General features: G+C 41.2%; 1 protein-coding gene across 1 annotated transcript; it reads left to right on the top strand.

Annotated features, from left to right (window-relative positions):
- The first annotated feature begins 5,682 nt into the window (after window positions 1-5,682).
- LOC146331250 (inositol hexakisphosphate kinase 2-like) lies at window positions 5,683-13,377 on the top strand. Its single transcript, XM_084728895.1, has 5 exons — window positions 5,683-6,391; window positions 8,602-8,836; window positions 10,287-10,471; window positions 10,961-11,136; window positions 11,958-13,377. Exons 1-5 carry the CDS (start codon window positions 6,136-6,138, stop codon window positions 12,600-12,602), a joined length of 1,497 nt encoding a protein of 498 aa, XP_084585021.1. The 5' UTR covers window positions 5,683-6,135; the 3' UTR covers window positions 12,603-13,377.
- Window positions 13,378-13,889: the final 512 nt, after the last annotated feature.

Here is a 13,889-nt window from a genome sequence, read left to right as displayed (position 1 = left end):
GTGTTTACTTGAAGTAAGGACAATGTGATGAACCTGTCAATATTTTGTATTTACTGACTAGATACGAGAGTGCAAGTGATACTGGAATTTTGGGGCTGTATTTTATTGTTATTTCATTTATTTCAATGTCATTGTCTTGATTTACATTTTTATTTTGCTGTTGTGAAGCACTTTGTTACTATATTTTGAAAGATGCTCCAAAAAATAAAATGAATATTAAAAAAAATTAAAAAAAATAGCAACTTTCATTGATATTTTTAAGAATTATAAATAACAGTAACAAACAGAGATACTATAAAACAAACAAAAAAATCTATGAAAACAGTACCCGTTAGCATCTATTAAAAAAAGTTTTCATTGTAGAATATATCAGACAGCTATACACCGATACCGATAAAGACGATTTAACGGCAACTAAAACATCAGTCTGGCTCTTCTCGATACCAAATGGATTTGTGTGAGTGCACTCTTTGTTATTATGCCCTTCACATTACATTTCATTCAGCACCTCCGTATTAGCCTCCTCCAAGGTCCATGGCCTCACAAGTGCACATAAGGGCAAGATAAACCTCACCCACCCTTCCTTCCTGCACTACCCTCCACTCACCCCACCAGCCATCCTTCCGTACATGGGACCTCTTAATAAAATAATACGTGCAGATCACGTTTCTAGGACGCCTGAATGTGCTGTAAAGCCCACTGGAGCTGCCACAAACTTGATTCAATAAAACACTGACCCACTTGATAACCCCAATGACATACCTGCTCTAGCTTATTCCCTTTTGCCGCTCCGTTATTGTTGACAGAAGAAAGCTCCCAGAATAAAGCTGTTTCATGTCTGTAAACGTGTAAACGAGGTGAAACAAGGTGATCATGTCCAGAGAGGTGTCAGTGTGACTCTGAATAACTCTGAATGTGGAGCAGAAGGTGATGCACCGGTCAAAGACGTTTAAGGTAAAATATTTTAGTGGAGACGACATGGTGGCTTCATCTTAGTTTTTTAGCATACATTGTCAGCTTTACAGCAAGGGAGATGGATCCAGGTTTGTGTAAGCACTATTGGCTACTGTAAATGGCAATCAATATCTGCGACAAGTCCGTCCTTAGCTGCCTACTTTTACAGGAAACCCACTAATAGGCTGAACCAAATAGCACTGCTTTCTGTTTCACGGGAAGTTTAATAGGGAAATTTTGGGAAGTGTCACAAAAGCTAGCTCTGCTCCAGCGTGGTTGTAATCAAGCCTAAATCTTGCTTGCTGTCACAGACAAAACTGAAATTGTCATTGACTGACCTACAATTACCGGGCTGAAGAAGAGAGCACACACAAACCAAGGAGGTTGAAATGCATGTGTAAACATGTTTCCTTGACCTCATTAGGCAGATTAAAATCTGTCCTCTCCCTTTTGTCAAGGCTGGAAAAGCTCTGATCTCGACAAGAGGCGTTCTTCGAACTGCACGCCTGTTGAGATGAGGGGCTGGATTCCCACTTCCTGTTGGCTGCATATCCCAGCATCTCTGTTTGGGACTGGCACACTCCTCATCAGTGCTGTGAAAAGCCCCTGCTAACTGCCCAATGCTGTACTCAGCCCATTTCTTTCAAGGTCATGGCTTTAACTTCTCTGTCTGTCCTTTTTATTTATGTTGCTCTCTACAGTTAATAATTTCTACTGCACAGTTCTTAGCCATTTTCCATCATACGCCAGTTAAAATCCTCTGCATCCATTTAAAGGTTTATTGCTTATGCTGTAATGCATACTGTTTGTTTGATATACATATATGTGATTGTTTGCAATTATGTCAGCTGGTCTGTGAGCTGGTGAATGTCAGTCAGGTGAGTGTCTGAACTCTTTGAGCTTCAAATAGTATATGTCGTATTACTCTTACTGTAATTGATATGCTCTGAGCTATTCATTTTATTCCATGAGGGACTATGTCCCTCTGGTGTCTCGCAGGTTATCCTTTTAATGTTGACCCTTTGACATTGCCAAGTATCTGTCTGTCATTTCCAACTCGATTGCTAATTTTAATATAGCAATGCTGTACAGGTGTTGTCATTGACATAGCTGTATGTTTATGCTGCAAAACAAGCATGTGGTCCTAAGCTCAAGGATTACTTTTATCCTTGGTTAAAGTAGAAACAGACAACTTTTCAACTCCCCCTAGGGGTTTCTGTAGTCGTATTATTGCTTGTGCCACTGTTGCAAAGACTCCCAAATAGGGCTGAGTATTGGTACTCAATACCTTTTCGATATCAATTGAGATAACCCAGTACCAAGTAATATTGAAACTTCCCCAGTCAAACGATACCTGCATTTAATCCTCTTTGTACCCTTAACCCTTAACACAAAAAAGATTAATTACTTTTTTTTTCTTGCAGCCAGTCACCACAAGTGAAGAACCTTTGAAAAAAAGGTAATGTCATTGGTTCTTAAAGGGTACTGGTATCATATTTCTTTAAACCATACCCAGCCCAACACCCAAATTGCTCTCCATTTTCCTCAGAGCCTAGCTCTGAAGAAATGATCAACATCACTGTGGAAAAAAGGCAGGAAAAAGAAGTATTTGCATGAGGTAAACTGAATTGTCACAATTTCATATTGAATTTGGGAACAGACACAAGATACTGTAATGATGTGCATTGCATAGTAATGACATTGCTTCACACAAACAAATAACTGCAGCAGGGGTTGACATTGAGGTGAAGCTGGAAGTAACAGAAGAAAACATGATTCATTCAGTCCTTGATGGAGGCACCATTTTCAAGGGAAAATTGTGCCTGGTGGCAGACAGAATTGCATAGTCAAAGCGACGCTTACAGAGAACCAATCTAACTGTCATTACTCTATAATTTTAATGCTGTGCAATCAAATGTACTTCATAATAATGAGTTAAAGCAAAAAATTGACAATTTCCACTAACAGGTTACATTTATTGCCCACAAACAAATCATAACTTTTCATTTGTGCTGCGTTCTTACAATGCAAACACAAACATCCATCAATAAGAACACCTTTATTGTATATTGAACTGTCTTGAAACAAAAAATGAATTTCAAAAGTTCATACTGTTTGCACTGGTAATAGTCTGGATTGCACTTATCCTCTCCAGCCCGGAGGACATGATATTCATAATTTTCAAAAGCAATCTGAAATGTGGACTTGTCAGGCCACAGCACACTTTGTGTCAGATCTCAGATGAGCTCGGGCCTAGAAAAGTTGGTGGTATTTTTGGATGTTGTTGATATATGGCTTTTTCTCTGTGTGGTAGAGTCTTAACTTGCATTTGTAGAAGCAGCTATGAACTGTGTTGTTCAAAACAGGTGTTTTGTCCCAACTTTTCTGGACCGTGTGTATATTAGCAAAAAAAAAAAAATTCAGTTGAGTTTGAACATAAAAGATCTTGTCTTTGTGCTGTATTCAATTGAATATCAGTCTACAAGGTTTTGCAGATAATTGCATTCTGTTTTTATTGACATTTTACACAGCATCTCAACTTTATGAAATTGAGGTTTGTATGTACGCAGCACATACATGTGTTAAAGTGTTACTGTGGCTATTTTCTACTTGTTTTTCATCATGGCCTATTTTCCTCTTATGTTTCAAGGGCAGGATTAGTGAGATTAGTGCTGGGCTTTCTGACTCCATTCAGTGTGCAACCAGCCAGTATACAACTGTAATGTAAAGAACAAATGTACACAAATGTGCACACAAACAAACACACCATTGCACATATGCAAAAAAGAAAAAAACACATGATGATATTTTAGAGTCTACAGACATGCGACCAAACATTGATGAACATTTTATATGCTTTGGTAATAATACATCATGCACTCATCTGTGTTGTGTTTCCCCACCAGCAGTTAAAAGGTGGACTCACATGAATGGAGACAGGCAGCAGTTAGTGACTGGATTAATCAGATGTTATTTTGTCTGCTACAATAATCGATGACAAGAATTGCTTGGAGGGTGCCAGATGAGGATTATAGTTTCCACTCTGGCTGCAGCACGAGCTCTCAGCAATCCCCCTCACATCTTCCCACTTTGTCTTCATAACACCACACCCTGACCTCTGTTGCCATTTTCATCTTCTACTCTTTCTATAAATCCTTAATTCTTCTTAATATGCTCTGTTATATTTGTATGTCTTGTCAGCACATAAAACATAGAAATTGTCAAAGCTGTTAAACATATCAGTGTATGCATACATTTGTAGAATCTAAATTAGATGCTGTTTTGTAAGAATATTTTTTTATAAATGTAAAAGTTTTAGTAACATTAAAATATGATTACTTAGAGTAATAATACCAGAAATTTAGTCAATAGCAGTACTAGTGAAATTCAACAATATATACCCAATGCCCATTTTGATACCACAGTAAAAAAACACAAAATAATGATCAAATGCAGCGATTACTGTTTTTCTTTACCACCTGAAATTAAAACTGAATTTCTAGGACTCAGTGGACGTTGACTGTCAGGCATCATGATAGACAATGGCATCATTCATTGGCCCAACCCAAAACTTTAGCCTGAACACAGTAGCTTTTAGTATTTAGCCATTGCAAATGTCATGGAACATAGCTGGCTACGAAGCAATACCAGCTGTGTCAAAAGTTAACATGTATTTTAGGATAAGCACATCAAGAATAACACTTTGGGTACATTGTTTATGTAACATTATGAATTGAAATCAGTCTACTCATGCTTTCATTTGAAAAGTTCAGCAAATTTATTATTAATCCAAAGTACTTCTGTAAATGTTTTTCTTTTCAACGAGTCGAGGCTTAGCTGTGGTTACAGCCACGCTATCGTCAGTGCGCTGCTGCTGTTCCGTGCCGGTAGGCATTCTTCTTTGTTCAGCATTTAATGGTAGACTATAACACTTGGCATATATGCCCGTCTGGTCCAGAAGAAGAATGTCTGTTACCGACAGTACTGTAAGAAAAATAAATACTTTCAAGTTTTCAAAATTTCTGCATCAACTTGGTACCAAAGTATCTGTTTTCATGACATCCCTAGTTTTCTATCAGTCAAACAGTATTTTAGATAGATACATCAGTCGGATAAAATTTTGAAAAGAGTGTTTACCCTGTCTAACCTTATCATGCAGCTTAAGATGCATAATGTGGAAAAACATGTTTAAGTAGGGAAAAAGTACCACTACCTAAGTGTGACAGCATTAAAATGAAGATGTCTTTCTTTTGCACTATGTTAAGTCACCATACCAAAACTGTTAACTAAATTTTCTGTGTAGTTAGTAGCTTTATATTTGACTACTGTATGTTTGTTTTTATTTGACTACTGTGTGTTTTGTGCTGCATGTCAGTTTCTGTGTTTCTGTTCCCCACTTGTTTTGTTATATCTTTCCCTACACCTCACTTTATATGAGGAACTATTGCTGCTTGTTCTGTCAGGTTGTTAAAACCCTGCTGACATCTCAGAGACAAAAACAGCTGGGTTCAGCTTTGCCCTCCCTTCTTGTTTTTATTCTTCTTTCCTCTTCCCGTCTCTCCCTTCCCCCAGACTCCCCCCTCCCACTACCGTCTTTGTTTGCTTGCTCCTTTCCCTCGAAGGGTTACCACCCAACAACCTGCTTTGGGTGCTCCTGATTGGTGGATGGCTTGTGACGGGGGCGGTCCGAGTGTCGGGCTTGTGAGAGCTTTACCAGTGGTGAGCCAGCCCTCAGCTGTCAGAGAGCATCCAGTCTGCAGTGGAGGCACAAGCAGGATCTGTCTCTATTTGCATTATCTGACGCTGCAGCGCTTGTCCAAACATCAACGTTCAGAGGACTTTCTGTGGCTCTCTGTTTCATCTGGACTTTAAAAGGACTTAAATATCCACTAAATCCTGGCTTTTTCTCCTATTTCTCTTCTATTTCCTGTCCTTTGTTTTCGACCAGCAGAATCCTCAGCAGCACAGACAAATCAGATCATCATCACAACAACAGCTTCTGAAGACATTGTGGGAATAAATTAAAAAGAAACCTTCACCCTGAATGAGACTAGACCTCTGTGGATCTGCAGTGTGTGAGTGAGTGTGTGTGTACTCCTGCCAGATCGGGCCCCCACCACATTGTGTGTGCGTGCGTGAGGAGGCTAATGCCCACCGTAGTGCGGTCAGGGCCAGAGGAGGATGGGTCCGGCTGTGGAGGCTCAGGCGCAGAAGGCTGTGGATGCAGAGCAAAAGCAAAAGCACCAGCTGCAGCACCAGCAGCAGTGCTACATGGAGAAAGGGGTGATGCTTGAGCCCTTCGTGCACCAGGTGGGGGGACACTGCTGCGTCCTGCGCTTCGGGGAGCAGACCATCTGCAAGCCTCTCATCCCCCGAGAACATCAGTTTTACAAGAGTCTACCTGCCGCAATGAGGACGTTCACCCCACAGTATAGAGGTAATGCAAACCAGACGTTTCTAACCTGTGTTGTGCCTGCTGTGTTGTGTTGTGTTGTGTTGTGTTGTGTTGTGTTGTGTTGTGGTGCTATACGTTTCTCAGTCTTCTTTTCACGGCTCTGTGTGTGCATCCAGGTGGGAGTAGATATTTTGCAGACCTGCCTTGCATCTCTGCAGGTGTAAATTTTGAGATTTTTAAGAAATAGAGTTTCCTGCTCCTGCTCAGATGTTGTTTCTAGGCGCCTGCCAGCAGCACGTACCAAACTGTGCCACAGGGGGGTACTGCAACTGAGCCTGCAAGTTGGCCTGCTACAAACAGGCCACCTGAATGTGATGTCCTGTTTGTAGGAGGCTGTACTGGCACAGGTAAGACAAGCTCTTTTTTATGGCACACAGCCAGCATGGTGAAAAGGCAATTGGGATTCTTCCTCACTCAGATCCAGAAATCCAAGGAGCTGCTGGACAGAGACAATGAGGTCATCTGAAAGGTCAATGTAGGTAACAAAACCTCCACCACACACTGTTTAGGATCTTTAAAAACTGTGACATTTGCAAACAGAGCATATTATATGGGTTTAATATGTCATGTGACATGTAAGTGTACATGTGCATCTGTCACACATATTAAAAATACGTTTTTTGTGGGGGATTTGTCATCTGTGATAGAGATTAAATCCCCTATTCCCATACTGGGCTACATGTACCCCGGGGGTATTTGAACTGATGTAGAAAAAATGTGCTTTGCAAAATACAAACAGGCTGTGTGTGGAAAGTGATTGAAGACTCAGCCTCTTTCAAATGCAAACATATATGTATGTTCTCACACACATCTGTTTCATTAACCTGCATTCAGTATTTCACAGTTTCAAGTGGATTTTATAAACAGGCTATATGTGATGTGTGGAAGAGGCTTACAACCATGAAAAAAAACATGAGAATGAGTTTATGTAGCTGATCTTGAACATCTGAGGGGAAACAAGACTGTAAAAAGTTTGGGAAACACTTGATTAAATTGCGACATAACATGCCCCTTTTCAAAACACTGAGCTTCACAGAAACTCATGTGATCATGGGGGGATGTTAAATCTGTCTCATATTTCCCATCTTCCCTTTCCCTTCCTGTGCCATGAATTTTTTTTTTCCATGTCAGAATTTTTACCTCTTTATTTTCACTTAACATTTCAGTTCAGTCCTCTTCTTTACCTAACTTTGGTTTCACTTTCAGCCATATTATGGCACACCACTGTTTATGGTACAAACAGCTGTCATGCTGGCTATTATTTGTTTTACTTTTTTGTCTACAGTTGAAGCCTGTAGACTGGCACAGTGGTTTTCACACTTGGGTCTGGGGATCGATGAGGGTCCTTGAGTGAGTTCTAGGGTGTCCCCAGCAAAATTAGGAACAGGCATATTTTAACACATTTTTTGAAGTTGGCACAACAAGGAAAGCAATAGGGTTAGGTGTTTTTTTTAGCCTAGTTCGATCATTTATAACTATGAAGACTTTTTTCAAACTTAAATGTATTTTTAAAAAATCCTCAGAGAGCATTTCTTGGGACACAAATTGGGGTCCATGGTCTAATGTGCATCTGTTGTTAGGGGTCTTTGACATGAAAAAGTTTGGGATCTCATGGACTAGAAGCATATCTATTTTTCTGTGTTCTTTCATGTGTGCTGTGATCCTTTGAAATTTCTTTATGCTATGTGTACATTGGTCATAATTTTGTGTGAGATGAAATCTGTGGTAATAAACGGAACTGACTTTAATTTTATAGCCTTGTGTCATTTGTGTTTGGGCTGTGATTTACTTTATGCTGCTGTATAATTTTTAGCATTGAACCTATTTAAGAGCATGGTTTGTTTTTGTGTGTGGGTTTACATCATTAAAAAACAATGCCTGCTTATCGATATTGATTGATTGATTGTCCTTTCATTCTGTCCTCTGTGATGCTTTGATAGCTCAGCATCTTTGTCCCATCCTTTCTCATCTGTCATAGTTTTGTCCAGGTATTGTTGAAACAGATGTGGGTGTAGAAACTCCTCTGCAAGTGTCACTCCTAAGCTGGATGGGGATAAGAGATTCCTAGCACTTAAGCACTCGTGTTATCGTGTCAGCTTTGATTCTTTATCAGAAACACAACCTCCTCACTGTGCCATGACACAAATGTCTAACAGATGTCTCTCTCTGCCTTCTGCTTCTCCTGCTCTCAGGTGTGGTATCAGTGAGCTTCGAGGAGGATGAAGAAGGGAACCTCTGCCTCATCGCTTACCCCCTCCAAAGTGACTCGGCAGCAGACCTTGAGAACAAGGACCCCTTGGCAGACAGCGAGTCCAAAAGCGAGATGCTCAAGTGGGGGAAAACAATGGCGTCCTCTCTGTTTGTGGACAGCGAAAATTACAGCAAAGATGGCCGCAGCCGCCACTCTCGTAAAGACAAGGACAAGAGGTGAGATGAAAGAAAATGTCCTAAACGAGAAACAGCAGAACACTGAGGGACTTATTACTCATTCTAAAGAGGAAGGAAGGTGTAGTCAATGCATCAATGTTAGACGGGGGCAAAGTGAGTCACTTTCACACTTACTGTCTCTCGATGCTCTTGTTAAATTGAATTGAACATGGTGCATTGATCACTACAGAACTGTTACACAACCATGATATATTTAAAGCAATCTTTAGTTTTCCATGAATGGTAAAGCTGTAGTCTGAAGACTCACTTTAATCGACTGATGACGCACGTTTTGATTTACACGTACAACCTTAGGCAAAACTGGCTTGAAATGCTGCGAGAGGCTGATCCTTGACACTGGCAGTCAGAGAGAGGGTCACAGCCTCGGGGTTACATAACAGAAGATGGATGTCCGTGCATATACACACAAACGCAAAACTAAGTCACCACTGAGCCTATAGTGGACAATGACTGGAAGGATGAAAATAAATGAGGAGTGAAAGTGGCTGCCTATTCATTTTCAGTATAACATTTCATCACTGCCCAGTGATCGTTTTTACATTGAAACGTTTTTACACTGACTCTTGAAGATGTTGATTGATTGTTCACATTTAGACCATATTTCAACATTGACATTTTCCATCCTCTACAATGTGTAAATAATAGAGTTGTGTATCTTTTTTTCTGATAATGGTGATAAAACAAAACTTAGAAAGTGGTACCGTTCCTAAACAGTGCCTGAAGCAAAACTTAAAAAAAAACAAGCACAAAGTGATGACATTAAAGAATGGCTCTTTGTGTTGGTGGATGTCCTGCCCAATTTTTGGAATCCTTACGAATGATACACAGCCAGATTGTAAACTGTTTAGCTTTGCATTTCAACCATGTTTACTGTGGGTAATGGAAGGCTATGTGCTGCCAGAGCCATATAGATTTACTCTTGCGGAAATGTTCAATAGGCACGTTTGGTGACGTGTCCGTAATGTCCGTGCCAGTGACCAACTTCTTCAGTTGACAGCTCAGGCGTGTGGCACAGAAATGAGGCACAGTAATCTGCAGTGTGATTCAGTCTGTTATGTACTGGTTGTATAGGAACCAGTGAGTTATGGTACCCAACCACTGTAAATAATCTTCACCTATCATCACCTTGGAGCCTCACTAAGAAAGTACATCCACATTTCTCAGTTAAAAACTGGAAAAAAAAATTGTCTCACAGGGGATTCAAAAGTCAGTTGCCTTGATGAAAGTCCTGTGTTTAACCTGTTTATCCACCAAGACTTTCTGTTTCATATATCTTCTTTGTCGCTATTTATACCACATCCCGATATGTATATACCATGTATATACCAAAGCTGTAACCAATATGCCCAGGTGTGTGTTAGGCTACTGAGTCTGTGTTTTTTCTTTCTCCTTTGTGCCTGATGAGTTTCTCTGTTCCTCTGCCATCCAGTGGTCACAAGCTGCAGGAGGATGTGGAGCTGGAGTGGCTGAGGCAGACCGAGGTGCTCTACTACAGGCTGGAGCACAGTCACAGTAATGCCATACCACAGCTCAAACACAATCCCTGGAGCCTTAAATGTCAACAGCAGCACCTGCAGAAGATGAAGGAGAACGCCAAGCACCGTAACCAGTACAGTATCTTTTCGCTGACTGAGGACTGCATTGTTTTTTTTAGATGGCTTATTTGCCAACAGCCAGTATCACAGTGTTAAGAGACAGGATTAATTGTTCTTAGGTTCCAGGCCAGAGGACATGGCGTGTGTCCGGCCAACTGAGCCACCAGGACACCTGGATATCTGCCTGTTTACATGCAGTTGAAACTTATACATGTTTATCAGTGGTTTCAGCATGTACCTGAGGCCCGTCATCTAATACACTGTCTAACTATCAATGTCTTTGTTCCAAAGCACTCCCATTAGTTACTTGATATCGCTGTGACTTGTCTGCACCTCTTGTTATAATAATAGCATTCATGTGAATGAAGTTAAACTTGTGGATAGAAAAGCTTAGAGGTACATAGTATTTTTTAAATCTAACCTTGCCAAGCAGTTTTAAGTTGTAAGCTGATTAGTCTAGACGAAGGCCATGGTTTTTCGGCTCTGGCTTCCTTGACTTAGTTTTCAGAATTCATCCTGCTGGAGAACCTGACGTGGCGGCACATGATGCCATGTGTGTTGGATCTGAAGATGGGAACACAGCAGCATGGAGATGACGCCACGGAGGAGAAGAAGGCCGTCAAGATCCGCAAGTGTCAGCAGAGCACGGCATCCACAATAGGAGTCTGCCTCTCTGGCATGCAGGTGAGCCTCGAGTCAAGACTGGCCTCAGTGTTAACAGCTCTGTTAAGAGTTAGGGCTTTAACCATAACCCATCTTTGGACATTTTGGAAAATAGATTTAGTCACTTTCTGGTGGAATGAGATGAGAAAATCTATATCGTATATATGTTCTGTCCAACAATTACAAAATCTACTTACCAGCACCTCTAAAGTTGTTTAATGAACACATTATATCTTGTTTGTCTTGTGTTGGATCCATTTCTTTAATAGCCTGACTGCCAGCAGGAATTCTAAGTTAAAAAAAAAAAAAAAAACAGATCTGCACACAGTGTGCTTGATAAACCCTCGTAACAGAAATGTTTAGATGTACAGATGTTTTTCTTTTAACTTTTTATGTTTTGTGATCCAGCATCCATCCAAGTGGAAAAAGAGCCAACAAAATGCTGTCAGTATCAGAAAGAATATGGTGCTGATGGTGCAGCGCTGTATTGATCTTGTTTAGGCATTTTTTTTTTCTTAGGCCTTGACCACTGACAAAGTCAAACAAATCTCGGGTCTTATATAAGTGGTTACTATTTTAATTAATTTTATCTAGTGTAGCTGTTCATGTTTTGCCTTCTCTGGCAAACCTTCTATGTTGTGTTTTATTTGTTGTTTTAATGGCCAAGTTAACATCTGGCTGAGGGACAACAGTTCAAAATTAGCATTTTGCCTAACTCTGGCACACTTGAAGTGATGTTGATCAATGTGCATTGTGTCTGAGAGAAAATAAATAAATGGTAAAAAGAAAACCCTACTCCTGTTCTGCTTTTCCAACCTCTCCATGTTTCTTCATCCCTTCAGGTGTACCGCTCTGACACAGGCCAGCTGATGTTCATGAGCAAGTTCCATGGCCGCAGGCTGACCCTGCCGGACTTCAAGGAAGCTCTGTTCCAGTTCTTCCACAGCGGGCGCCGTCTGCGACGTGAACTCCTGTCCCCAGTGCTGCGCAGGCTCAGGGACATGCAAGCCGCCCTGGAAGCCTGTGAATCGTACCGCTTCTACTCCAGCTCCCTGCTCATCATCTACGACGGAGCACCCCACCGGAAACATGCGCGCCAACATACCGAGGACGGCCTCTCTGAAGAAGATGATGATGAAGAGGACGAGGAGGAGGCAGAGGCTGAAGCAGAAATAATGGAGCAGGAGGAGGAAGGGGAGGAGGTGGGTGAAGTAGCGGGTGCACTCAGTTTTCCTCACAGCCCCTCCACATCTAGCGATGGCAGCAGCAGCAGTGGCGGGAGCTCGGGCATCGGTCAGTCTCTTCTCTCCCGCTCAGACTCTCATAGCCCTGTGGTGGATGTGAGGATGATCGATTTCGCCCACACCACCTGCAGACATTTCCAGGGGGACACAGTGGTGTACGAGGGCCTGGACAGCGGCTACCTCTTTGGTCTCCAGAACCTGATCAACATCATCTCTGAGCTGGAGAACCACAGTAAAGACTGAAGACTGACGCACTCTGTCCGACCTTTGGAAGAAAAGAGGAGAACTGGACTACAGAAGAAGAGGAGGGAGAGTCCTCCTCTCCTCCTCTTCAGAATAAGATCTTGTTGTAGCTGGCCTGTCATCGGACCATGTTCCTGTTTCTGCCATTGGTGCTTCGATGTTCCTGTTGTGTGTTTCTGTCTCCGGGTAACATAGAACAGCCATCTGTGTGACTGACGCAGTGATTTACCCCATCGCCATCATCCTGTTTAACCCAGCTGTACCCACCGGTAGGACAAAAAGATTAGGCAGCAACAAATAGAAGCAAGTCTCGAAGCAGTAGAAATGTTTTCCTTGTGTCCAATTCCAAAGAAGGTATCAGCATTTTGCACACACAAACATGCATTGAAACTGTTAAAGCAGTGTGTGTTTTCACTGAGACAGGGCTATGTGAGAGAGCGGGAGTTGTATGTGCACGAGGACAGTCGACAAAGGAGGAGGAGAAGTAGCCTCTTCATTCTGCCATCCTTCTTTCCCTGTTCATCTTCACTCAAAGAGACTATATTCATAATTAGAGACAGACGATATAGAGGTTTTTCTTTATTTGACTTGTTTCATAAAATAAACTAAAAGTTCAAAAAAGAATGTGAATGGAGAGTACTACATTCCATGTTATTTTAATGTTATAATAATGATATGGATTAATATTGTTATTTGACATGTTTGGATACCTCTATCTTGTATGTATGTCTTGTCCACAGTTTGTTGGGGGGGATTAAAGACTGGTTTGTGCTAACATCTGCGTCGTCTTTTATGCATGATTTGGTATTAAAGCACACATCTGAAGAAAGAAACCACAAGACTTCCTGCTGACGTAAAATTTAAATGCCATGTAAATCTGCAGGATGTGACGCCCACTGTAGAAACATCCTGTGATGGTATGGCATGCAGCCAAGACACAAGAGTCCTCTAAACATGCCTATAAACTTGTTTCCCTTAGTCTGAAAGAATGTATCTGTTGCAGGGGAGAGTTTCAAAGATATCGGCTTATATATGTCCGGCTTCTCTCCAACATATTAATCAGAAAATTACATTTGAAAAACTCAAGAGAAATGTCTCCTGCAAATCATAACTCATTTACTCAGGACTTTATTGTGAGCAGTTTCATCTCATGTATGAGAGGTTACAGCTCAGTCAAGGAGAAACCTGTTAACATTTATGTCTCGTGCCGTCAGACACGAGCCTCTCATTCATGAATAGATCTGTGAATATACATCTGGCAAACAGAAAATAATTCCTACGCAGAAC

Source organism: Lutjanus erythropterus, chromosome 2 (genome assembly GCF_056507025.1).
Source record: "Lutjanus erythropterus isolate fLutEry1 chromosome 2, fLutEry1.hap2, whole genome shotgun sequence".
Taxonomy (NCBI): domain Eukaryota; kingdom Metazoa; phylum Chordata; class Actinopteri; order Lutjaniformes; family Lutjanidae; genus Lutjanus; species Lutjanus erythropterus.
The sequence above is the reverse complement of the archived record's forward strand: the minus strand, read 5'-3'. Positions and strand labels throughout refer to the sequence as shown.